Source organism: Leptonychotes weddellii, chromosome 14, assembly GCF_054177405.1.
Source record: "Leptonychotes weddellii isolate Sample4059 chromosome 14, ASM5417740v2, whole genome shotgun sequence".
Classification (NCBI taxonomy): domain Eukaryota; kingdom Metazoa; phylum Chordata; class Mammalia; order Carnivora; family Phocidae; genus Leptonychotes; species Leptonychotes weddellii.
The window spans coordinates 33,075,157-33,102,458 of NC_138382.1; the positions used below are offsets into that span (position 1 = coordinate 33,075,157).

The 27,302-nt window shown below is 38.9% G+C and overlaps 1 protein-coding gene across 1 annotated transcript in view; it reads right to left on the reverse strand.

Moving 5' to 3' along the window:
* Positions 1 to 3,815: 3,815 nt before the first annotated feature.
* The window catches only part of LOC102730486 (FRAS1-related extracellular matrix protein 1), a 43,825-nt gene continuing 20,338 nt past the window's right edge, over positions 3,816 to 27,302 (reverse strand). Inside the window, 8 exon segments of the mRNA XM_081803005.1 lie at positions 3,816 to 6,932; positions 9,454 to 9,539; positions 19,714 to 19,829; positions 20,274 to 20,402; positions 20,559 to 20,723; positions 21,000 to 21,047; positions 21,843 to 22,081; positions 23,582 to 23,731. Coding sequence (XP_081659131.1) covers positions 6,733 to 6,932; positions 9,454 to 9,539; positions 19,714 to 19,829; positions 20,274 to 20,402; positions 20,559 to 20,723; positions 21,000 to 21,047; positions 21,843 to 22,081; positions 23,582 to 23,731 — 1,133 coding nt within the window. The 3' untranslated portion in view covers positions 3,816 to 6,732.

Consider the following 27,302-nt stretch of genomic DNA (forward strand, 5'->3'; position numbering starts at 1 on the left):
GCCATTCTAACAGGTGTGTAATACTATCTCATTGTGGCTTTAATTTATAATTCCTAATGACCAATATATTTACATATTTCATTTACTTATTTGCCATCTACATATCTTCTTTGGTGATGTATCTGTTCAAATCTTCTGCCCATTTAAAAAATTTCTTATTATTGATTTTTGAGGGTTTCTTTTATAGAGTCTGGATATCAGAGAAATGCATAGTAAATATTTTCTCCCAGACTGTGGCCTGTCATTTTCTTACCAATGGCTTGATCAAGATGTAATATCCTTTTTTATATATTGTTGGCTTTGAATTGGTAAATTTTTGTTTAGAATTTTTCTATCTATAATTATAAGGGATATTGGTCTGTAGTGTTCTTATATTTTTATATAGTTTGGTATCAGAGTAATTCTGGCCTCATAGAATAAATAAGTCAAAAAGTATTCTTTTGAAATTTTCTGGGCGAGTTCTATAGAATTGGTACTGTTTCTTCCTTAAATATTTGTAAAATTCAATAGTGAAGCTATCTGGGTCTTAGTAATCTATGTCCTCTCATTTTTTTCCTGATTGGTCCGGTTAGAGATTTACCAATTATTGATATTCTCAAAGAACCAGCTTTGGGTTTCATTGATTTCTGCCCTGATATTTTCTACATCTTATTTCTGCTGTCTTCCTTTTCTAGTTTCTTAAGGTGGAAGCTGAAGTTAAAACCTTTCTTCTTTCAAATATAGACATTTAGTGCTATAAAATTTCCCCTACATAATGCTGTAGTGGAATGCCACAAACTTTAATATGTTTTCATTTTTTAAAAATATTTTATTTATTTATTTATTTAGAACGTGAGCAGGGGGAGGGGCAGAGGGAGAAAGAGAATTTCAAGCAGACTCCACACTGAACGCAGGGCCCAACACAGGGCTCAATCCCACATTCCGTAGATCACAACCTGAGCCGAAATCAAGAGTCAAGCGCTTAACCGACTGAACCACCCAGGTGCCCCTGTTTTCACTTTTATGCAGTTCACCATACTTTTTAATTTGCCCATTGATTTCTTCTTTAAGCCATGAGTTGAATAAGTTTATAATTTAGTTTCCAAACACTTAGGGGTTTTCCAGAGATACTAATTTAATTCCATTATGGTCAGAGAATGTATTTTGTATAACTTAAATTTGTTTAAATTTATTGAGACTGGGGCGCCTGGGTGGCTCAGTCGTTAAGCGTCTGCCTTCGGCTCAGGTCATGATCCCAGGGTCCTGGGATCGAGCCCCGCATCGGGCTCCCTGCTCGGTGGGAAGCCTGCTTCTCCTTCTCCCACTCCCCCTGCTTGTGTTCCCTCTCTCGCTGTGTCTCTCTCTGTCAAATAAATAAATAAAATCTTTTAAATAAATAAATAAATAAATAAATAAATTTACTGAGACTCATTTTATGTCCCAGATAATGGTTCACCCCAGCAAATGTTTCATGTGCACTTAAAAAGAATGTCTATTCTGCTGTTGCTGGGTGGAGTGTTCTAGCAAGGGCAGTTAGGTTCATTTGGTTAACAGTGTCTTTGTTTGTTTGACAGAGAAAGCGGAAGAGGGAACAGAGCAGGGGGAATGGAAGAGGGAGAAGCAGACTCCCCACTGAGCAGGGAGCCCGATGCGGGGCTTGATCCCAGGACCCTGAGATCATGACCTGAGCCAAAGGCAGACGCTTAACCGACTGAGCCACCCAGGCACCCCTGGTGTCCACACTTCTAAATCCTTACTGATTTTTCTGCCTACTTGTTCTATCAATTATTGAGAAGGTATTAGCATTTCTGAATATAATTATAGATTTGTTTATTTCTATCAGTTTTTGCTTTTATGTATTTCTAACATTGTTATTAGGTGCATAAATGTTAGAATTATGATGTCCTCTTGATATATTGACCCGTTTAAATTATAAAATAAACTCCTTTAACCTTGGCAGTATTCTTTGCTCTAAAATCTACTCCGATATTAATATAGCTGCTTTGGCTTGCTTTTGACTAGTTTTAGGATGGCATATATTTTTCCATTTTTCTTCTGTAGTGTAAGTTGGGATTGATTGCCTTTGGGAAGCAAAAATACAGATGGGGATAGAAGCAAAAGGTGAACTCATACTTCAGTGCTTGGAAAAAGTATTGCGGGTTACCGTAAGGCCCTTAATGGAAGTGTTGGTTGATTTTTGTTCCTTTCTGTCTTAACATAAACTAGACTTTATTGCCTGGCAGAATATAAGACCTATAAAAACTGTTCAAAATGAACAGTTATATGTGTAAGTTACGAGGAGGGTATATTCATTTCCTGCATGATCCTGTTCTAAAGACTTGTAGAATTAATTTTAGAAAATCATGGCGTTCTGGACATGACACAAATCCAGACACACTCTGCCATCCATAACAGCCCTCTCATGATTAATGGGGAGAAAGGAGGAAGATCAATAAAGCCGTCCTGTAAGTTAAACAGTACGTCCAATCAACATTCTCTTCCCCTTAACCAACTATATAAATAAACAAACAAAAACCTGGGTGAGACATAAGGCAAAGACTGGAAAAAGTATCTTGGATGAGTCAGATAGACACACAGCAAATACATCAACCCATTTATAGCTTTCTAAAATAAATTTTTATATGGCGATTTTTAATAGCATTTTTATCGAGATCTACTTCCTATAACATCATATTCACCATTTTAAAGTGCACACTTCAGTGGTCTTTTAGTGTATTCACTATGTTGTACCACCATCCCCACTATCTAATTCCAGATCATTTCCACAGCCTCAAGAAGAAACCCTGTACCCATTAGCAGTTAGTTTCCATTTTCCCTTCCTCCACCCCCTGGGCACCATGAATCTACTTTCTGCCTTCATAGATTTGCCCATTTTGGACATTTCATATGAATGGACTGTGCGGTACATGGCCTTCCCTGTCCATCTTCTTTTACTTACAATAATGTTGTCAAGCGTATGTCAATTTTATCATACTCATCATTTAAAGATATTTTACTGGAATATAAGCAAGCCATTTGCTCAGAATGGTAAGAATGAGAATATGTAGAATAATTTGAAGAGATTCAGCCTACAATTTGGAGGTCTGATTCTAGGGCTAATCTCTTCCCACTTTACCTTCTGAGGACTTCCGTGTTCTCTGTTCTACAATAAGGACATCAGGTGAGATGATATCATTGTTCTCTTTTTTTTTATTCCTGTTACTCCAGGGATCCCAAAGACACAGAGACACCTACTGCTTGTCTTGTTGCAAAAATCAGTCAGCTGGATTTGAAAACTTTAGTTCCTTACTTGATCTGGAGACAGGAAATTTGGGACAGCTGCTATCCGTAACATTTTGACTTGATCATAAACACAGGAAGTAATACCAGTTTATTCATCAGGAGAGAAATAAAACAGCCTGAGCTGTTTGTATTGGGGTGTTTCCCTTCGACTCTGAAAAGGGATAATGTAATCAATGATTTCCACTGTGACTTCCTCCCTGATAAAGAGTTTCACACTAAAAAAAAAAAAAAAAACTATTAGAAATTTGCATGTATACACTATGCTTTTATACTTTTATTTTCATATCTTGATAACAGTAATATCTCCAGTCTCTAGAACAGGTGAGGGGCTGGCACTCGATATTCAATAATATTCATTGAATAAATGGTAGATGGATTGATGGCTGGGTGGCTGGGTAGATGGATGAAAGCCGTGTAGCTAAAGGTTGATTTAAACAGCAAGGATAAAAAAAAGACATGTTGAGTTTCCCTTTCCATCCCTTCTTCCAATGACTAGAATAAATATAAAATGTGAAAAGCTAAAGCAACAGTAGTTCAGAAGTAGAAATAAGTTTATTAATTTTGATACAATGCTAGAGATAGGACATTTAATAGGCTGCTTTGTTGCAAAAATTAATCAGCACCAGTTCCTGGTTTGAGTTATACAAACCATAGTGTTAATGAAAATATGTGCATGTTATTTTGGCTGTATTAAAAATAAGCAAAAACAGAAACATAAATCAATGTCACCTGGTTCATTTTTACCACTCCTTGGAAGGAGATGAAATAATTATCATATGATTTTAAGTTTATGTTCAGCAAAATATATGCTATATACATATGTATGTTTTGGTTAAAGAGCAAAAATCACAGGATTCTGAAAAGCTACATGCTACTTAGCTGGGTTGATGCCCTTGGGTAGAGGGGGCTTTTCCTGAATTGGTATTCAAACCTGGGGAGAAGAGCTGGGTGGCATTTAGGTCCTTCTTTCTGATGCTCTCCTTCTTAGCTACCATCTGTCCCATCTCTCCCTGCTCAACCCTTCTCTCCTCTCTCCTATAATCACCCATTCCTTATTCTACCATTATTCCATTTCCTTCCTTCCTGCTCCCACCAGAATCTGACAGGTGACAGTGACCAATCTAGATGGAGAGAACCATGACCATCATTTACTTTTTTTTTTTTAAGATTTTATTTTTAAGTAATCTCTACACCCAACATGAATCTCTACACCCAACATGATTCTTGAACTCACAACCCTGAGATCCACCAACTGAGCCAGCCAGGTGCCCCTGTCTCTCTCTCTCTTTTTTTTTTTATGACAATCATTTCCTCTTTTTTCCCCTGAGTCAAAGCGCAATCATGAGAAAGAAATAAAGGTCATGATAAATATTGCCCAGCCCCCCCCACCCACTTCTCTGAATTTTTGTTTGTGTCTTCATTCAATTACTTGCATTTTACAACCTGATTGATGCTTTCATGATCAGGAACATTTAAAAATATTATTCTAGTATTTCTAGTTGCTATAAAAATCATAAAACATTCTCTTTGTGCTAGCATTTGCAATTACACTTAAACATCATTGTCGTTGCAGACAAGTATAAAAATCTACCATGCTGACCAGGTTCTCTCCATAACAGCCCTGGTTCTGGATTCCCAGTTTTAAATAGTTACTATAGCTCTGGAGTTCTAGCAGGGACTGGCCCCTGAACTCTTTATTTCTTGAGCTTGTATTTTTCCTTCTAGGATATCACTCTTTAGGTAACTAACTCTTTGCTACATTATCTGGCATCTCACCTTCCCACATGGCAGAGGCCAGTGGATCAGAAAGGGTTGGAGCTGGTATGGAGGGTGGGTTTTGCAACTTTTGGTTAAATACCAGAGAGTGTTTGTGTTGTGCGAGAGACCTGGATGTTGTACTCAGTCTAGAGCCTACTTGGGATACCTAAAGTAAGGAGCCTCCCGACGCCACCATGCTTTTAAATTTAAGTAAGAGGTGGGAATGCCTAAACATTATCAGCACTTCTCTTTGTAAATATCTCATACTGAAAATCTTGATAAATGAGCAGAAATAAAACAAGCTTGTCATGTTTTATATCCAGAAATGGGACTGGATTTCTTCCATTTATTTTAGTTTTACCGAATGTGTTATTCTAATAAAACCTGCACCAAAGCTTTAGTCTACTTGGTAACCCCATTTTGACTCTGAAATTACTCTGAATTACTCATAGAGTAAGTTACATTTGGCACAACCATATTTTTCAGTGATTATGAAAAGAGGAAAATTCTGAGCAAATGCTTCAGAAATAAATTTCTAATTTCCTGTAATTAAACCTTGATTTCAGAAGGGAGTTCCTGTAAGGCTGCAACACGCTTTGCTGGTACAAAAATGTTTCATTCAGCTGATATTATAAATTAATAAGGGACCTTTATGTTACAGAATCAGGTTAGCATGCCATTTCTAGAAATATTAGAGATTTAAGGGCTCAAAGTTATATCAAAATCTGTTCTGAGAATGTAGGTATTCAAGGGCTCTGTTTTCAGTATTATTTTTCTTTGTTCATCAACATAGTTCATTGGGACACTTCTGAGGAAGCAGTATTTTTCTTCCATGTGTTAACCATCACTCACATAAACTCTATTCCAAATGTCCTTGAGAAATGTTAGTCCGTACCATATACCCAAATGAAAAGAGAGGTTCACATTACTTCGTATTTCTCATGAATCTGTAAGGCTGGGAGAAGCGTAATGATTAGCTCTGGGATGGTAAGATGCCAACATTTTTACTGGAAAAAGAGATCTATCTCATGAGTAGGGATGGGTAGACCCCTGACGTACAGGTAGCCTCTGAATTCTTACCTGAACTAGAGCTTTGCAAATAAGCTTCCATCTGCAAGATTCTCCCATCTAAAGCCTTCCTTTTCTACCACAGAGAATTCTCCTTTTTTATCCACAAGCCTCTTATCTCAGGTTTCACATTCGAAAGGGCTCCAAAGGGACAAAGTGACCCTTTGCTGTTCAGCTGTGATTTAATGAGCTGGTAGGGTTAGCTTTCTTCAGACTGAAGTGGTACAAACACCTGCAGGACAGATTTCAGAATGGGACAAAAACTTGAGGTCTTGGGACAAAAAAAATCCAAGGACCATGAACTTGGTATGAACTCAGATACAGAGTGGGGTCAGGGTAGGTAGGAGTAAGCACATCTTGTACCATATAATACTTCAGGCATTTGTTTTGAAAGGTACTGAGATGTAAGAATTGTATCTCTTCCTGAAAAAATGCTCATTGATCAATCTTCCTGGAACTATTCTTCAATGTTCCTTTTTTACTAGATAGAATCACTCATATACCATGATAAAAAAAAATGTACTAAGTCAGTCATGACCCCTTGGTTTGTATTGAACAATATGCACAAATCCTGTGAATAAATAGGTGAGAAATCCCAGGTGGGCACCTGGAGGCCAGTTACGTTTAGAGTTTCCTGGAGCACACGTAATTGTGAGCCTTGCCCTTCCCACAGTCCTGTGTTTGCCATTTCCCTTGTCTCTGAGCCAAAACGCAGTTCTTGCCACGCTTTAAACGTTGAGGGGGCCCTTTCCTCCAGTTGGTGAAGGTGACAGGTTCCCCGCCGATCCACTCCCAGCGGCCAGCACGCACTCGGTCATTCAAACCTAATGTGAACCAAAGAATGTACCAATATTACATTTATGCTTGAAGATCATATCAGTCTATTGCTCTAAGCTCAGGAACCACATACAAACATGGGCCTATGTTCTAAAACACAGAACAGGACCTGGGAATCCTAAAACACAGGTAAGAACATAGAGCTTTGAGGGGGCGCCTGGAAGGCTCAGTCAGTTGGGCATCTGCCTTCAGCTCAGGTCATGATCCCAGGGTCCTGGGATCGAGACCCAGGTCGGGCGCCCTGCTCAGCGGGGAGTCTGCTTCTCCCTCTCCCTTTGCCCCTCCCCCCAACTCGTTCTCTCTCTCTCTCTCTGTCTCACTTTCTCTCTCAAGTAAATAAAACCTTTTGGGGCGCCTGGGTGGCTCAGTCGGTTAAGCGGCTGCCTTCGGCTCAGGTCATGATCCCAGGGTCCCCGGGATCGAGCCCCACATCGGGCTCCCTGCTCGGCGGGGAGCCTGCCTCTCCCTCTCCCTCTGCCTGCCTCTCTGCCTACCTGTTCTCTCCATCTCTCTGTCAAATAAATAAATAAAAATCTTTTTTAAAAAAATAAATAAATAAAATCTTCTAAAAAATTAAAATTTAAAAATTTAAAAAAAACCAAAAAACAAAACAACATATGGCTTTGGAGTCAGGCAGATCCAAATCCAAATCCTAGATCTACCACCTACTAGTTGAGCATCTTTGGGCAGGTTACTTAACCACTCTAAGTTTTAGTTTCCTCATCTAAGAAATGGGAATAAAAAATAGTATATTGAGGGCTGTTTTAAGTATTAAATAAGATAATGCATGTCAAGTTCATGGCATACATACATGTTTAGTAAACAGTAATTATTATTCACATTATTCTACAGACAGAATTCCTATCCCAGGGAAACAGGTACACTCTTGTCTATTGTTGTTCTTTCTTGACATGTAAATGTCTTGGTTTTCATATTTGAAAGTAGCTTCACTAGGTATTATTTTTAGTCTGGAATGTAAGATTTTTTCCAGCCTGCTATAATTCCAACAAAAAGCAGCTTTTCTCAACTTGCCTCTCTACTCCCACTGGCTATTTTACAATTGCACTTTAGTGTTGCAAAGCTTTTGTAATTTTTCTTAAAGAAACAATCTTCCTCCTTACTCCCCTTCATAGTAGAAACAAAGAGAATACAATGAGAAAAGAGTCTCTTATAAAAGCATGAACTGACATCTCCCAACTGGGTTTAACCATGAAAACAGTCTTAGATGCATACCCTATATTCTCCCGTGATTCTCCCTCAATATTTTGGGGTAGAATAAAATGAACTACTCTCTCCTTCTGGATTGTTTCCTTGCATTATTGATCAGGAGGAGATGTTATGCCTAAGCACTCTGTGGGAATAGAGCCTTGAATCAGTCATTATGGAAGCAGAGAAAACGTCTCCTCCGGCTTTAACTTAATACTCTCAGAAAATTTCAGAATTTAGAGATGTACTAAGTATTACAGAGATTTTGAGAAGCCAAGATTGGCTTTACTATTGTTCCCTGAAATCCAATACCTTCTAGGACAGATGGTGAAAATACTCACTTGATGTGCCCTTAGAATTCTACTCCTAAAAATAGAATTTTTATCTCTGAAGAGATTGTGGTATTGTTAAAATTGAAGATATTAAAACTTCAGAAAACAAGGGATAAAATTAAGATCCACCTACGATTGTCAATAGGGGTAAACATTTCTAACTCTTCGGCATATTTCTTTATATATGTATATATCACATGCACATATGTATATATATCACATATATAAATATTTTATTCTAAATTATTTTATGCTTCGTATGGCTGTGGACTCTGCTTTTTTACTTAGCACCCTGTCACAAATATGTTACATATTTTATATATAATATGCCTCCAACATAGATTTCTTGGATGAAATCATAAACATTAAGTACTTTGTCTTGTCTTTAATATTCATTGCCTTACAAAAGCATTAAATATTAAATATTCCTTCATATGGCTATACCATAATTTAACTATCCCCTGTTTACAGCTATTTCTAATTTTTTTACTTTTAGAAATAGCATTTGTTGAATTCTCTTACCTATAAACCAAACCACATCCCTTATTATTTCTTTGAGATGCATGTCTATAATCAAAGCATTGTGTCATTAAGATGAGTTTTATTTTTTTAAAGATTTTATTTATTGGAGAGAGAGAGAGAAAGAGAGAGAATGAGCAGGAGAGGGGCAGAGGGAGAGGAGAAGCAGGTTTCCCGCCGAGCAGGGAGCCTGATGCGGGACTCAATCTCAGAACCCCGGTATCAGGACCTGAGCCCAAGGCAGACACCCAACCGACTGAGCCACCAGGCACCCCAAGTTGGGGTTTAAAAGACACACTGTCCACCGGGCACCCCCTCCAAAAAAGAAAAAATAGATTGTCCAGCCATCTAATTGTTGCTTGTTACTGTGAGCCACAATTATCTGGCCCGGAGGAGGGCGATGCCCTCTTGATGTTCTCACCTCCCTCCTCAGTACAGCGCAAACACTTGCCTATCCAGAAGGGTTTCCCTCCACTGATGTCCCACAGCCATTGCATGTGCCGTCTAGAGAGAACTGTTACGAGGCTGCCCAGGTGACTACAAGGAGACAAACAAAAAGGACAGCGTCAGTGACAAGGAGCCCAATGTTCCTGTTGATAGGAAATTCATAACAGCAGTCAAATCGGTTTAAAACAGAAAAAAAAAAAAACATATACATAGAAAGAACTTTCCAGGATTTGAATACTGTATTTTTTTACTTTAATGACTATCTGTAAGGTGGGATTCGTGACCGCAAAGAAAGTGAGATTTTTTTTTTATACTATCTGAGCTTTAAAGCACAAATCCAATAAGTTTTAAACATCTTTTTAGAAAAATCAGCAACTACCTACTTATAAAAATTCATGCCAAAATACTACTCCTCTTGTGGGGAGTCTATCTCTAAATGGGCATAAATTTGACAAATATCCAATTAATTTGACCAGTAAGGTAACCCAAACTATTCAGATAAAATTACTTGAGGCCTACATTTTACGCTTGGTGTATTTAATCAAATACCCCAATAACTGTGACCCTTTGGTCATACTCAGTGAAATGAGCATGGTCTCACTGTCAAAACTTCATAGGTGGTGTAGAAGTTAACGCGTGTGTTCTTATAAACATATATAAATATCCCCCCCCAATAGAATTGTTTTTATGCTTAAGGTGTACAGCATAATGCTTTGACTTACCTGTACTGTGAAATGATTACCATAAGTTTACTTAGCATCCATCATTTCATTTAGATATCAAAAAAAGAAAGAAAGAAAGAAAAACAATTGTTTTCCTTGTGATGAGAACTCTTGGGATTTACTCTCTCAGTAACTTTCAAATCTACCATAGAGCCGTGTTAGCGATACTCATCATGCTATACAATACATCCCAGTAACCAAAAGTTTGTACCTTTTGACCACTTCATCCAATTATCCCACCCCATATCCTTGGCCTCTGCTAATCACATCTGATCTTTTTTTCTATGAGTTTTTTTATTTGTTTTAAGACTACATATAAGTGAGATCATATAGTATTTGTCTTTCTCTATCTGGTTTATTTCACTTAGTGTAAACTTCAATGAGTATTATGTTGTTAAAATGGCAGGAATTCCTTCTTTTTTATGGCTGAATAATATTCCTCTGAGCATACATGTGGCGTGTATCACAACTTTTTTATTCATTCATCTGTCGATGGACACTTGGATTATTTCTCTGTCTTGGCTACTATAAATAATAAACATGCTATAAACATGGGGGTGCAGATAGCCCTTCAACATACTGTTCTGATTTCCTTCAGATATATTCCCAGAGTGGAATTGTTGGATCATATGGTAGTTCTATTTTTAATATTTTGAGAATCCTCCAAACTGTTTTCCATAATGGCTGCACCAATTTGCAATCCCATCACTGTAACACAAGGAATTCCGTTTCTCCACATCCTCACCAGCAATTGTTATCTCTCATCCTTTTGATGATAGATATTATAACAGGCATGAGAATTATTCATGAATTATTCTTGCAGCTAGCTAAATTATTCCTATAAGCAATATTTGGTTGTTTCTAATTCCCCAATGGTGCCTATTAAAAGCTCTTTAAAAATGCTTTAAGTAAAAAGCTAACGATTATTTTTCTTCTTCTTCATCTTTTAATACAGAAAGTTTCAAACAAGAAACGAAGTCACCATGATCTTGCCTGGTTAATATCCATTGGCATTTTATTCATTTTGCCTATGTCTTTCCAAACTTCCGATCCATTTCTCTGCTTTTCCAGATCACATATGCAGAACATAATCTATCCATTTCTTCATGACTTTTTCCCCACTAAAACCAGTATTTTATTGTTCTATCATGCAGTGGTGACTTCTAGGACTTCTGAGATACGTAAGTCTCTTCACCGCTTCTCTGAATGTCCTCAGGCTGCTGGATTTGGGTTTTGTGACTTGGCTCTGACCTCATTATTTACTGTCATCTCCTGTCTGACAGTCACAGAGGATACGAGAGCCCAACTTCTTCCCTCCTTCTCACATCCAGTATGGTAATTCTAACGTGCTGAGGGTTTAGAACTCAGAATACCAAATGTGTGGTATATGTAGGCCGAGGGAAGGCTCGAGGGGCTGCCTCAGTAAATATGGTGCATTGAACAGAGCAAAGGAGATCTGAGTTCTCTTCCTGCTCTGCCCCTAATTCCCTAACGGCTGTAACCGCAGCCTCACCTTCATCATTAGAAGTAACAGGGCTTATTCAAGGATATTTAACATCTCCTCCCGCTTTAAGATTCTTGAAAATATTGTGAAAAAAACAGACTTTGTAAAATCCATTTTAGCTGGTCAAGTACAAGTTTGATTTCTTTTTTTGTCTCTCCAAGAAGCAAAAAGTCCCAAAAAAAGCAAGATGGGAAGATAGCTGTGTTTAGGATACATAACATGTTAGCCCATAATTATTTGTAAAAGAAACATTTAGGCACTGGTATGTTGATTATTTTACAAAAATATTCCTTTTCCTTTATGCCCATATACACACCAAATAGTGTGAACATTATCTATATAGATGTGTATAGAGAGGGATATAAAAATAAAATATAGAAACATATACATATAAAAATCTTTGGGCAGCTCTGAAATCTGAAGGCATTCAAAGTGTAGTAATAAAAACAGAAGCTTTAATTTTTCTAGTTAAAGAAATAAACATCTACTTCTTTGAAATGTTTTGATTAAGTATAGATGTATTTCAGAGTAACTCTTTAAGGCCAGGCCAGCAGGGGTTCCAGACACTCCTGTGGGAAAACAAAATGGTTTTATAGATAATGATTTATAATAATAGAATTACCAAATGTACAATGACGGCCTAAGGAAATGAGCAGATGAGATTACAATATGTAAATTCAAGAAATACCTAATCTAGGAGTCTAGCTCCTCTGGGTTGGAAAAATAATAAAACACCAATGGAGAGGAAAGGAGATTGGAGATAAAGATTGAGTTGAGTTAGCAATCTGATTAGGGACAAGGAGAAAAGCAAAATTTGCTGTTCTTGAAACATGGGTGCTGCAAATGACCCTCTGTAAAGGATCGTCAGGGAAGAGAGCCCCAGGAAACACAGCTCAGAACTGAATAATAATCCCTGATACCACATCAAAAACATACTAATATTAATATTAATTCTAATTAGAAAATCTAAGATCATCTCCTAAAATTAATTCATGAGAAGGTAAATATCCAGGTTGTGAAATGGTGAAACTATAAATTTTATATCACAGAAGGAATGGATAATTCCCAGAATACATATTTTTCTTCCTTTTATATATGTATATATAAAAGGAATACATGTTTTTCTTCCTTTTATATATATATATATTTAAATTAAGTTTTTTATTTTAATCCCAGTATTGTTAACATAATAGAGTTATATTAGATTCAGGTGTATGATATAGTGAAGAATACCTGTTTTGCAAGACAAAGAGGGTGGAGAAGAAGAAAACACAATAAACCGGAAAGGTAATGGGTCCAGGAAGGCAGGGAGGCCCATCTGATGGTAAAAACATGTTTAATGGTAGAGGAGGCCTTAGGGTTCAGAGAAAAATTATATGGAAGAGGTGGCCCTGCTGCCCCAAAATACTTCTTTTAGAATAACTGAACCAAAGGAACATGGAGATATTTTCTTTTTCCTTTTAGTTTGCTTTTAACTTGCCGCTAGTCATTTTTTGAAATGTCTGTAGCTAGTATTAACCGTTCTTGGGGTAATCATTCTCGTCCTTTCGAAATACAATGCATATTGAAGTATCACACAAATACAATCAGATCAAATATTCATTTTCATTTTTTCAAATAAAATTTGAAAATTAAAAGCTTTTTATGATATTTTAAAAATCTCAGACCATATATATTTTCTTTACCTCTCTTATACATTCTAGAATACCATCAGAAATGGTATTTGATAGATGTTCTAAGTTCTGGACCAATCTGGTAAACAGATAATGTGTAATTTGAAAGAGTTTTATTACTGATAGATACATAATTAGTCTCTTTCTAAAATATGATGGAAAAACTCCAATTGTCCCTAAAAACTTTTTTTGTTCTGAAAGTTTTCTCAGTTTTATATCTCAAAAGAAATCACAGTTCTAGAGCTTAAAATAATTCCCTGAGATGAGGTTACCAAAATAACTTCAAAATAATATGAATAAATTACTCTGAACCTGCTTGTAATACCACGTTTGACCTACTAGATATGATCTTTAATACCCTTGAATTAATAGGGGAGATGGAAATTTTCCATCACTGCTATAATAGATTTTATAATAGTTACTATAGCACAAAATATTATACTCCCCTCTCCCACTCCCCCTGCTTGTGTTCCCTCTCTTGCTGGGTCTCTCTCTGTCAAATAAATAAATAAAATCTTAAAAAAAAAAAAAAAAGGAAAGAATTTGTACTTCTATTTGTACTTATGTTCTCATATGTGCAATCAACAAATACGGCTTGTAACTCACATTATTGACATTTAGGTCCAGAGACATCAACTTAATGAAAGCTAAATGCTGCCATTTAAATTTAGTGACTTTCACATTCTTTTTTTTTTTTTTTTAGATTTATTTATTTACTTTTAGAGAGAGCAGGAGAGGGGCAGAGGGAGGAGAATCTCAAGGAGACTCCCCACTGAGCAAGAGCCTGATGCTGTTGGCCCCATCTCATGACCTTGAGATCACGACCCTGAAATCACGACCTAAGCTGAAACCAAGAGTCCAGTGCTCAACCAACTGAGCCACCCAGGCACCCCACTGACTTTCACATTCTTAATAGAGCTTTGTGAGAAGCAGATGTGGGAAAGAATTGTCAGGATTGTATGACACCTTACTGATGTAAAATGAAGGGTTTAAAGACTTGACATAGGGGCACCTGGGTGGCTCAGTCAGTTAAGCGTCTGCCTTTGGCTCAGGTCATGATCCCAGGGTCCTGGGATCAAGCCCCATGTAGAGCTCCCTGCTCAATGGGGAGCCTGCTTCTCCTTCTCCCCTTGCTCATGCTCTCTCTCACTCACTCTCTCTCTCAAGTAAATAAAAAAAATCTTTAATAAAGACTTGCCATATAGGCCAGATGTATCTGGAGAAAGATGGTGTCAATTTCTCTGCAGCTCATTGATGAATGAAGAATGATTTAGTTATTGGGCTGTGAGGCCAATACTGGGGGATGATACTTTAGGATGCAGTCTGGTCTAGACATTTCCAGTAGAGTAAGTGCCCAAATATTTGTTGAATGAATGAATTTACAAACTGAGAACCTGACTGTACCTTAAGTTTGCTCTGAAAGATTATTTTGATTCCAATCCAAAAGAAATCAGGGTCCATAATTTAATAAAAATCGTAGTATGGGGCGCCTGGGTGGCTCAGTCATTAAGCGTCTGCCTTCGGCTCAGGTCGTGATCCCAGAGTCCTGGGATCGAGCCCCACATCGGGCTCCCTGCTTGGTGGGCAGCCTGCTTCTCCCTCTCCCACTCCCCCTGCTTGCATTCCCTCTCTCACTATGTCTCTCTCTGTCAAATATAAAAATTTATATTTTTATATATATAAAAATATAATTTATTTATATATAAATATAAAACTTATATATATAAATATAAAAAATATATATATTTATTATATTATAAGTAATATTTATAAAAATAAATATTTTATTTAAAAAAATCATAGTATGTCTTTGCTGTGAAAGATACAAAATACTAATACATAGTTTTGAAACCTACTTTAGGTTAGTATTAATTAGTAAAAATATATATTTATTATATTATAAATAATATTTATAAAAATAAAGTTAACATAGGTGTGCTTGTCAATTCACCTGAGACGAGACAGCCCCGATCCTTATGGAGCTATTTGGAGAGTATAATAGAAATGAAGTCCACGAGCGAGTGATTTTGCTTCCCCAAATCCCTTTTGTTTTATCCGTAGAATGTAGATAATAATACGTGCTTCCCTCACAGAAGGATGATGGGAGGATCAAATAAGCTAGTACAGGTGAAAGAATGCTGTAAACTATACAGTGTAACATAAAAGGAAGTCGTTATTGGCAAGGAGGCATGTAGAACTGGGTCAGCCTACTGTAAAATGATCAGGGTGTAAACGTGCTTAAAGCCAAGGTGCAGACGAGATCTTAGGTCAAATGCACGAGGAAGTAGCTAGACTTTTAAATTAATTTGGGCCTCAAGTTTATTTATTTATTTTTTTAAAGATTTTATTTATTTATTTGAGAGAGAGAATGAGAGACAGAGAGCATGAGAGGGAGGAGGGTCAGAGGGAGAAGCAGACTTCCCGCCGAGCAGGGAGCCCCGATGCAGGACTCGATCCCAGGACTCCAGGATCATGACCTGAGCCGAAGGCAGTCGCTTAACCAACTGAGCCACCCAGGCGCCCAAGGGCCTCAAGTTTATTATTGGGACAAGGGAACTGTATCATATTCATAGATTTATGACAAGATTAATAGATGCATAACTAGTCTTCCTACTCTTTGTACTCACCATTAAAACCCAGCTGCAATTAGATGGATCAATAAAATAAAAAATATATTGGGGGACTAATGTAGGTTGGTCACCATGAAGTTATCAATATTATTACAAGTTGCCATGATTTTAAAAAAATGAATTTTGACACCAAAAAGCAAGAGGATTATAGTATCAGAGTAAAGAACAGTCCTTCTAAGAAAAGATACTTGGTGGGCGCCTGGGTGGCTCAGTCATTAAGCGTCTGCCTTCGGCTCAGGTTATGATCCCAGGGTCCTGGGATCGAGTCCCACATCAGGCTCCCTGCTCTGCCCGAAGCCTGCTTCTCCCTCTCCCACTCCCCCTGCTTGTGTTCCCTCTCTTGCTGGGTCTCTCTCTGTCAAATAAATAAATAAAATCTTAAAAAAAAAAAAAGAAAAGAAAAGAAAAGATAACTTGGTGACCTGATGCCAACATTGATGAAGGGATGGAAAGATATCGCTCAATACACCATGTCTTTACTTTTCTCATAACATGAAGAACTGGTTAGAGCTTCATTATAGGCCGGCAGAGTTACCTGAACTGTCATCTGAGGACCGCTGGAAGATGAACAATAAGGCTGCCTTCAAACTTAAGGTCTGGATTAATGTCGCTCTGTTCACCTATATTTTACCAACAAATGCCAGCAGCAATTTGATCTGGTAACCCCGGCTATCGTATAAATGCGCTTCTGTACGCCCCCTCATTTTTGTCAGTATAGACACCATACCCTCCTCTTCGTAACATGCTGCAGTCTTCTCCTGGCTAAATCAGAGAGCTTTTATTCCACACCAGAGCTCTTTCCTCAAGAAGGAAAAAAGACCTGTACTCTCCCTCCCTGAGCTATCAATGCATTAAGACAAACGTTAAATAAAAGTAGGACACCCAGTTACTTGGGTGGAAGAATGTCTTCAGTGTCCCTTAACATACAGCAATATGGGAATGTAAGTATTTAAACAATAATTATTTTTAAAATTAAAAAGATAGTTTAACTTACTTCATAGCACCCACTCATCAACAAAACCCTGAAAGCCACTGATTAACCTCTATAGTACTCATACTTAAGACATGAAATACATCAATGAAAAAAGGGTGGATACTTTGACCAATTTTTAGAAAGACTTAAAATATATTTTTTTAAAGATTTTATTTGTTCTTTTTTTTTTTTTTAAAGATTTTATTTATTTTTTTTGACAGAGAGAGAGAGAGAGAACAAGTAGGCAGAGAGGCAGGCAGAGGGAGAGGGAGAAGCAGGCTCCCCGCCGAGCAGGGAGCCCGATGCGGGGCTCGATCCCAGGACTCTGGGATCATGACTTGAGCTGAAGGCAGCCGCTTAACCAACTGAGCCACCCAGGCGCCCCTTTATTTGTTCATTTGAGAGAGGGAGCAAAAGAGCACAAGCCTGGGGTGGGGGGACAAAGGGAGAGGGAGAAGGAGGCTCCCCACTGAGCATGGGGCTCGATCCCAGGACCCTGGGATCATGACCCGGGCTGAAGGCAGACGCTTAACCGACTGAGCCACCCAAGCGCCACAGATTTTTAAAATATTTTATTAACTCTTTAAAAATCTAGTTATGGGGCACCTGGGTGGCACAGTCAGTTGAGTGTCTAGCTCTTGGTTGTGGCTCAGCTGGTGATCTTGGGGTTGTGGGATCAAGATTCTCCCTCCCTCTCCCTCTGCTCCTCTCCACCCTGCCCTCTCTCTCTCTAAATAAATCTTAAAAAAAAAATCCAGTTATAATTTACATACAGTAAAATGCATAAATTTTAAGTATTCAATTCAATGAACTTTCACAATTGTATATATATCCACGTAACAACCACCCAGAGCAAGACGTAGAACATCTCCATCACTCTAGAATCTTACCTCATGCTAGTTTTTAGTCACCCTACAATCCCTGCCAGGGATGACTGTTTTTTTTTTTTTTTTTCTCATTTGTAACACCAACTAATAAATTAGTTTTTCCTATTCATATAAATGAAATCATATAATATGCACTCTTTTATGTTGGGTTGCTTCCCCTCTACATGTTTTTGAGATTTATTCACATTGTTGGAGGTTTTAGTAGTTCATTTCATTTTATTATTCATAAAATAACCAGAAAAAATATTTATCTATTTCCTTGTTGATAGAGAAAATATAAAGAACCCTTATAAATCAACAACAAAAAGGCAAATGACCTAAACCATTATTATTTTTTAAAGATTTTATTTATTTATTTGAGAGAGTGAGTGACAGAGAGAGAGAGAACAAGCAGGGGGAGGGAGAGGGAGAAGCAGACTCCCTGCTGAGCAGGGAGCCTGACACAGGGCTCAATCCCAGGACCCTGAGATCATGACCCGAGCTGAAGGCAGACTCTTAACTGCTTAACCGACTAGCCACTCAGATGCCCCATACCCAAACTATTATTATTATATAAAAAAAATAAAGGTGCTATGAAATTCTTATGAATGTCTTTTTAGCATATATTTTTTTTAAGTTTTATTTATTTAAGTAATCTCTACACCCAACGTGGGGCTCGAACTTGTGACCCCGAGATCAAGACTCACATACTCCTCTAACTGAGCCAGCCAGGCACCCCTTTAGCATAAAATTATATCTCTTTCAGGTAAATACCTAGGAGTAGAGATGTTAGGTCACAGGGTAAATGTACGTAACTTTATAAAAAACTGCCAGACAACTCTACAAAGCGGTTATACCATTTTACACTTCCACCAGCATATATGAGAACTCCATTTGGTATTGTCAGTCTTTGTGATTTTATAGTGGGTGTGAAGTGGTATTTCACCGGGGTTTTTATTTGCACTTCCCAGATGTCTAACGGTGGTGCATCTTTTCATGCACTTATCAATTATATATCTTTTCTTGTGAAGTCTCCAAGTCATTTGCTATTTTTTTTTTAAGCAGGTTGTCTTTTTGTTACAGATTCACAGGAATTGTTTGTATTTTCTGGATTTGAGACCTAGATCAGATGGGCAATTGGAGATGAGCTTTGCCAAATGTGGTTCGCCCTTTCACTTTCTTAGCAGTGTTTTTAGATGAGCATAACTTTTTTGAATTTGATGAAGTGCAAGATCTGACTGCTATTCACCAGGGACTTCTCTAGTCTCCATGTCCAGCCATGGGGCAGATTAGTCTAATTGCATTGTTCTGGATAATATCCAGGTGGGCAAAAAGGGGGGGTGGTGGTCAGGGATAGGTACGTATGCATTTTTAAAGTCCTTCTGGGCTAGATAAATTCTGTTGTCATGATTTGACAACAAGCCATCCTTCACTAAGTGTTCCATTACCCACCAACCCTTTGTCCAACTTGTCTGGTTCCATAATCATCACTGTCCCTGACATTGTCGTAGGTCTGATACTATAAGACCTTTCATTGCTATGTATTTTCAAATTACTGGGCAGGAATCCCTACTTAATTTAAAAAAAAAAAAAAATAGAACCTGCAAGGCTGCTGACTCAGGAAAGCTCCTCTGACTTTCTCCAAAAGACCGAGAGAAACTAAAACGTAGAATTTCGCCGCGGCACAGTCTTCACATAGAGAGATACGTCAAAATACATTATCAAGGTAATCTCAAATCCATTCTGAACTGCAGAGCTCTCCTGGGCTTCCTAAAACAAAACCAAGTAGACTAGACATTCAAGGCTCCAGTGAAGGCAGCGACCCCGCCGTTGCATGAGAAAAGAGAGAAACAGGACAAAAGAAAATACTACTTAAAGTGAAAAAGCGGTTCTTACTGTTCCTTGCAAGCTCGGGCAGCTGTGTTCCAGGAGGCTTTCTGCTCTGTGATCAAGGAGTGGCAGTAGCCTGAGTGATGGTGCCAACCAGCTGGGCAGGATTTACCTTCCACCTCCTGAAATACAGTTGTCCATGTTCACATCAGAATGGTCTTTACCACCTAGAGTCTGCTCTCAGCATCAAGAGTTCCATGAGTCCCCTAACTTGACTAGAGTAGCTCTGTCACCAGAAAGGACGTCAGCCCTTATCCCAATTCTCCACCTTGAGGAACGTGATGGCTTTGGACAGAAAACATACTGAAGTCAGCACTGTTTCAATTGTACACTTTTGACATTCTAATGATTAAGCAAAATGAGTAAACACCTTCTTAAATTTTATCGATTAACACATGTGTTTTGTGATTTGTGAAACACCCCTTGGGCCATATTTTCCTCTTCACCTTCAAAGTAGAAGGAGGGCAGGTGGATGTAGCAAGAGCTGTCAGATCATTTCCTGTCTATCAGCATATCACAGAGCATAGAGCAAGCAGAGATCCTTCGCAGCTCATGCCGTGTCCCACCTCGCTTTGGGGGCTCCAAGCTTTCCACGTAACCCCATCACACTTGTATAGCTTTCGGAGGCTTTCTTGGAAATGGAAAAGTCCCTTTAATTCCAGTGTGCAGTTCTTTGGAAATGAGGGCAGCGGGTCCTATGGGAAGGAGAGGTAACGTAGATTTGACTTAACGTAATCTGATTTGTTAGGTAGCGTTTGTGTTGGGCAAACGATCCCCAAGCCTGAAGGCTGTTTTATAGCCCAGCAAACAGCTTGTTGTAAGATGAATAGGAAGTAAAAAGATTTCCCTACCTGTCTGGGGAAGTGTGAGTCAGTTGTGGATTCTACCTTATCTGCCTGAGGCAGCTCTGCCTCTCTGCTTGTCTTTGGTAACTGACGAATAATGGATACTTTGGCCTTCCGTTGGTGAGATGGAGAGCCGTCCTCCTCCAGCGTCAGGGAAACCGTTCCGTGATACTGGAGGAAACCAGAAAACAACAATAAAGAGAAAGCAAACACCCAGACAGCAAACAAAAAGGTTTGCTGGAAAAATGAGCAATTCAAAAGTTGGGTTAAAGCAAAAAGGTAAAAGGTGTTTGTTTGTTTTTTCTAACCACCAAGCCTCAAAAACAAATGTCAAAACAGGCTTTAAGAAATACATAAATACAGAAGAAATTTTAAAAAAATAGTTTCACTAAATACTTTGCATCCAGAAATACAAGAAATTTAGCGATTCTCTCAGACTATGCTTACATTATAGATGATGTCGGTTCCATTTCTATAAACAGAGGATGGAAGAACCTGAAATCAACAAAGTACAAAATATGAACAAAATTGGTTTGAATAATAATAACTAGCAACAGGCTAAAACCCTTTCAGTAAGATCTTGTTAGTGCTGAAAAAATGTTAAAACATATGTTACTTAAGATTTTCCATGCCCAAATCATTAGAATTTTTAAAATCACTGGACCCAATCACAACTTACCAGTGTTGATTCATACATTCATAGTTTCAGTTATATAGAAAAGACATCCTTATTTTCTTGGTATATCTGTGGCACACAGAGGTCCAAGTACACACACACACACACACACACAGAGTGTGTGCCTAATTAGAATCCTATGCTAATAAGGTCAAAGCCACGGTTTCCACACCCAAGTAGATCACCTAATCTCATTCTGTTCCAGGGTCACTGGTTATCCCCTGTTTGTTTTGATCATAAAGGGAACCAAAGCAGAAATCATATGGGTGAGTCAGTACATCCATCACCTCAATTAGTACAAATTAAGGCAGTGGGCAGCGTTATGATATCTGTATACAAAAAGCACTGCATGGGGGTGCCTGGCTGGCTTAGTCGCTGGAGCATGGGACTCTTGATCTTGGGGTCCTGCGTTCGAGTCCCACGTTGGGTGTAGAGATTACTTAAAAATAAAATCTTTTAAACAAAGTGGGGGGAGACTGCGTGCTTGTGCAAGGAACCATGGCTCCCATTCACTATGCAAATCGGCTTCTTCAGTTTCAGAACACTTATTAAAATTTTTTTATTCTTCTACAATGTCCTCTGCACATCAGATCCCAGAAGTTCCCCATCCTTACCGTTTTGCCACTCCCCCGGGTCCTAAGCTTCATACGAGAAAGATCTGGAGACTCAAAGCCCTGTCGGGTGTCTCCCCTAGTGACTGCCGGCCACTTGTTAGATGTAAGGGGTCTTCTTTCCAGATGAAAGGAACCAGAAGTGGTGGGTGAGGAAGAGCCTGGGGACAGCAGGTGCCAAATGCCCTTCTTCCGTGCATTGTGCTTGTTGGGGTTGAAGGAATATGAAGGACGGCACTGCCCTGGGGGCATGAAAGATGGCAGGTCAGTTCATGGTACACTAACGGGTAGATCACATCGACAAGCCCCTGCAGCAGCTTGTCATTAAACTTAGATGGATGGTTTCCCCCCAGATGCTGCCTCTTTGCCATTTGCCAGAACTCCTTTACTCTTCATCCGTTTCCATGCAGGAAAGCTGTGCTCTTCTGCACTGCAGAAGGTGGTGGTTATAAAGTCACGAAATTGATTTCACAAACCACAAACGAAAGCCATTGCCATAATTTTATAATCAGACCACGTACTGGGGAAACTGCCTCACTTCTCTTCATGTTATAGCATTCCTCAGGTTTATTCACTGATCAAGGATCATTCCGTAAACCCTGCAAAGTGCTCATCCTTTCCCCAGTCTCCTGGGGGTAGATGCTGGAATCGTTTGAAGAGGCGAAATCAAGTAACAGTTATAAAAAATTAGCATTCAACTGTTACAGAACAAAGAGCCAGTAAACCTTAACGGAGCTACTTCTACTAGAAGCATTTCCAATTAGTGTGACAAAAATCTAAACCCACGACCCTCATGTGGCTATTTTGTATTTCATGTGTAAAGTGTGTATTTCATGTATTTTATGTACTTACTGTGACCAGAAAATTCTACCGAGAAAGAAATGAATTTGGCCATAAAGGTGATGGGGAAAGATGTTGTGGAAAAAATGAGTATCATAAAGGCAAGGGGATAGTGTTTATTTTTATCATAGGAAAGAGAAGAGGTGAGAGTGGATTTTAGGTAGGGAAGACATACCATGGGGCATGACAGGTGTAAAAGCAGAGGTCTAAGTCCACGCATGGTACCTGGACACTTGTCAAATCCTAAATTGACACCTAAGTAGAAAATATTTGGCAGAGAAAAAAAAATCAGAGCACCAAGGACTGTGCTCAGTTTTTATTTTATTTAGTTCACAGGTTTGTTTTGTTTTGTTTTTTTTTTGCAGATACTATCCAGGACCTACTTGGCTCTGCAACCCAAGGTTATTCATTAATATTCTCCAGCTTCTCCTGAATCTCCTAGCCAGCTGTATCTTTCACAACTGTTTTTCTCCAATTCCTTCCTCTCTTAGAATTTTCCTGGTCACACTACAGTGGGGGCTCAGATTTGAGGCATTAAGAGCTCTCTTTAACAGAGGAAGATAATTACAGCCCTACAAACTCTGGGGGAAAATAATTGTCCATAGATTCTCACCAACATTGTTTCCCCTTTGGTGAGAACAACAAACGGGTAGGGGAAAAAAAAAAAAAAAAACAACCATGCCACTGACTTGTTGCTTTTCTCAAACACTAGTTCTTAGCAGGCGGAAAACCACATGAAGCAGAAACCAGAATAAAGGGCCTACAACATGACTGAGGTTGCTTTCTTGACAAGAAATTAAGCATTTTGATTTGAAGGCGTTATCAAGCACACTGGCTGTTGAAAGCAAGCAGCTATAGTGCCAGGACCGCTCCTGATTTCAAGATGAGGATCAAAAGAATACCTCCTTTTGAGTCCAGAATTTTCACTGCAGCTTTTGTCTTTGTGCCAAGAACCGCATTCACAGGGGAGTTCAGAATTACTTCAAAGGCCTCATCGTCTTCCTCTAATCCGTCATAGGTAATTGCTATATTCCACATCTTAGTTGACATTCCTACAAGAAGTAAACATTTTAATTACTCTTTAATTGCTATTTCAATCACCTAGGTGTCAGAGAAATGTATTAATTAACATGTCTACAGCTCGGCTGCAGTAGCCTGAGCGAATTATTGTACGGCTAGCAACTCGCTCAAGTCCTGCTGTTCTCCCAAATAATATTAAAAGACCACATTTGTTCCTGGACAATGATGATTCCGTTTCAATGCAAACACTGCAACAAAAAAGTAAGCTGCATTGTGCAAGGGATGAACAAAAAAAATGGTTAGGAGATGAGATCCAAGACTTACTTCCCCCACCCCCGCCCCGCCCCTTCTCTCCTTAAGAATAAACAAGTACTGCAATCTTAAAATCTTAATAGTTTCAAAACTCTTAAGAGGTTGGCAGAGACAGTTAAAAGTGATTATTGGATGGTACTCCATGCTATTCGTGGAACCCTTGAAATGATTGATTTCTAAAGACAGCTGCCTCCATCCACCACTCAGCTTCCTGAGATCCTTCTAGCCCACAAATGTTTTTTTCTAATGATGTAATACTCAGTATTTGATACTTTCCTCGAGAGAATTTATGGGCTGGGGGTTTTAGAAACAGACTGAGCCCATTTTTTTTTTCTCCTTCTGTCTGCCTTTGCTCATGGAGTTACAATCAAGCTTGGTTCACGGCAACTTTGTGAACTTAATACCCGACCGTTTCGATGGTCCAAACATAGCCCCAGCCATGTCACCACGGAGATGGGACACAAAGCAACCCCGGAAACACAAGATATTAAAGCTGGAAGAAACTTGTGAGATTGTCTGATCCTGACCCGTTTCCATGACGCGGATTACAGGATATCCCCCTTAATTTATTTAGAAGAGAACGTGGTGGAAGAAAAAAAAAAGAAGAAGTACTGTTTAGCGGAGAAAGAAGGCTCAAGTTTAAGGGGGGAAAAGAAAGATAACAAATGTGTGGTTTAGCTTTCTAGGACTGTTTTGAAAACTTTTACTCGCTGGCACTCACTCACTGGCTCTTAGAGGGGTTTTATTCCCATAAACCCATCTATCGAAGCCGTCAAGCATTTTTTTCCCGAGCCTTCTCTTCTGAAGGTTTCCTTTCTCCCTGCACATTGTCTGCTGCAGATTTATGCCTCGCGATTCTGCCGTCTATATGACAGCCTCCTTTGTGAAGATGTGTCACATACAGATTTCATGATCTAATCATTTCCTCGATCCCCCGCAGAATCCATTGGAAAGATGAAACTGTTCATTTATCCTACTCCTGGCTGCACTTAGAGGGAAACAAAATTAAGTGCAGTTGAAATAATTTTATTTAAAAAAAAACAGGCTGACAACGGGTTTGTTAAGCTTTCCGTATCAACTGAATCCCTAAATCAATTACTTTCCTAGTCTTTGCTAAAACAGAAGTTGCAACACCTAACATAAAATGCCATATAATTCCCACCTTGTGGATGGAGGGATGGATCGACCCATTAAATACACATTTTGTATCTATTACGTACTTACCTTTAAGGCTTCAGATGCCATGGAGAACACCAGAGGTGTAACGTCAGCATGCCCTGACCTAAAGGAATTTAAAAGCTCTTTGAAGAGACAAGATGTAAATACCAGGAAAGGCTACTGTGCAAGGCTATGTATGATTAGCTGCCAAGAGATACAGACTAGATGGTAAATACTGTATGTATGTGGGCGCCAGAGTTGGGAGGTTTGGGAGGGAGGGAATGGGAAAACAGCATAAGCAAAGGCAGGAAGGTAGCAGACCAAAGGCCTCGAATAGGGAGGGCTGAGCGAATGAGCTGGCTGGAACAGAGTTCACACCATGGAACAGGAGATGGTAAAAAAGCTAAGGCAGTTTGTGGCCAGGCTGCAGAGAGTGCTGGACACCAGGTGCTGGATTCAGACTTTAAACCATAGGCAACTCTTGAAAATGGAGGTCTTAGAAAAACCAATCTCCATGTTACGAAGGAAGATTTAGGGGCCCAGGAAGATGGGCAAAGAGGCTAGAAGTGGGGAGGCCACATGGGCAGCTGTTGTAATAAACCTGGCAGGAAGGGATAAGAGACCAGACGGTACAGAAAGTACATGAATATTAAGAAGTTTAATGTTCAAAGAACTGTTTTGACTCTCAAAGTGCAAAAAGTTAAGCATTATTCAAATAAAACTCCAATAAAAAAAAAAAAATCCAAGTTCCAACCAGTTGCCCTCTTACTGTTAAGAATTATTTTTTTAAAAATTATAGTACCCCTTCTCCCTCCCAACCCCCCCAAAATTAAAGTTTTTCTAAGACCTTATGGAGTAGAACCAGAGGGTTAGAGCAAATCTCTTCCAAATTTCATTTAAGCACTTTCTGATTGGTTTGCTTGCATTTCAATTTTGTTTCTATGCCTACCAGGTGTGCATATAGAACCAGCTTTTCTAGGTTAATGAGATTGGAAGTAAGAACATTCTGGGTTTTTCTTTTTCCTTCCTCTCCCATTTTCAAGGTGCAAAGTAGTTGTTAAATCACCGAGATTATAAGCAATTTCAGAAGGCTTGAACTGGCCTCCGGTTCCCATAAAACAAAAGGTGCTGAAGAAAAGGTGTCACTTTATGCAGACATACCCCACTTTACAGAGTAGGTCAATTACTGGATATTTTCCTGCAAAGCAGATTCCACTACTGAAAGACACCGCCTCAGTGTTTTTTAGTAAATGCCATTTTAGGGATCTGTTCCTTTGGAAAACAGTTTGACTAGTAGGAATGATTTAGTCTCAATTAAGAAAGCAGCAAACCTTTCAAGAACACATATTTAAAAGGAAAACAATCATTTTCTTAAGAATATTTACACTTTGACTCAATCAGTCACAATACTTGAATGCAAAGTAGGCAGGATTAGTTTGGGGTTCAGTACAATGGCAGGAAGGTGAAGCTCACTAGACTGAAAAGTTACCCGTTCCTCTCCAGCACCCTCCCCAAAGTTCTCAAACCTTCTAATATCCCACTGTCTTTGATTTCTCACTCTGTTTCTTCGCCCATCATGGAGGCTATGTTTTTGAAAAAAATAAAAGATTGCTTTGGGCAAAAGCAGTGGGGGTGGGGGTGGGGACACCAGACCCAGAAGAGGCAAGGTTTAACAATATGGGAGTAAATAAACATTTACAGGACCTGTGAACATAGGGAACTTTAAAATACTCTAAAGTAAAACTTCAGCTAATGAAACCACTTCTGGCTAGTCAATTCCAAAACAATGAGCAGGCAAGTACTGTTCCTTTTTAACTTGTAAGATTTTTTTCTTAAAATGTCTAAATAATCCCTAAAATCACGACCAGTTAGAGCCTCCAGAAGTCATCAGGATCTACTCAAAATAGTATGTAATGAAGCGGGGGAAATCGGACGGGTAGACGAACCATGAGAGACGATGGACTCTGAAAAACAAACTGAGGGTTCTAGAGGGGAGGGGGGTGGGAGGATGGGTTAGCCTGGTGGTGGGTATTGAGGAGGGCACGTTCTGCATGGAGCACTGGGTGTTATGCACAAACAATGAATCATGGAACACTTCATCTAAAACTAATGATGTAATGTATGGGGATTAAC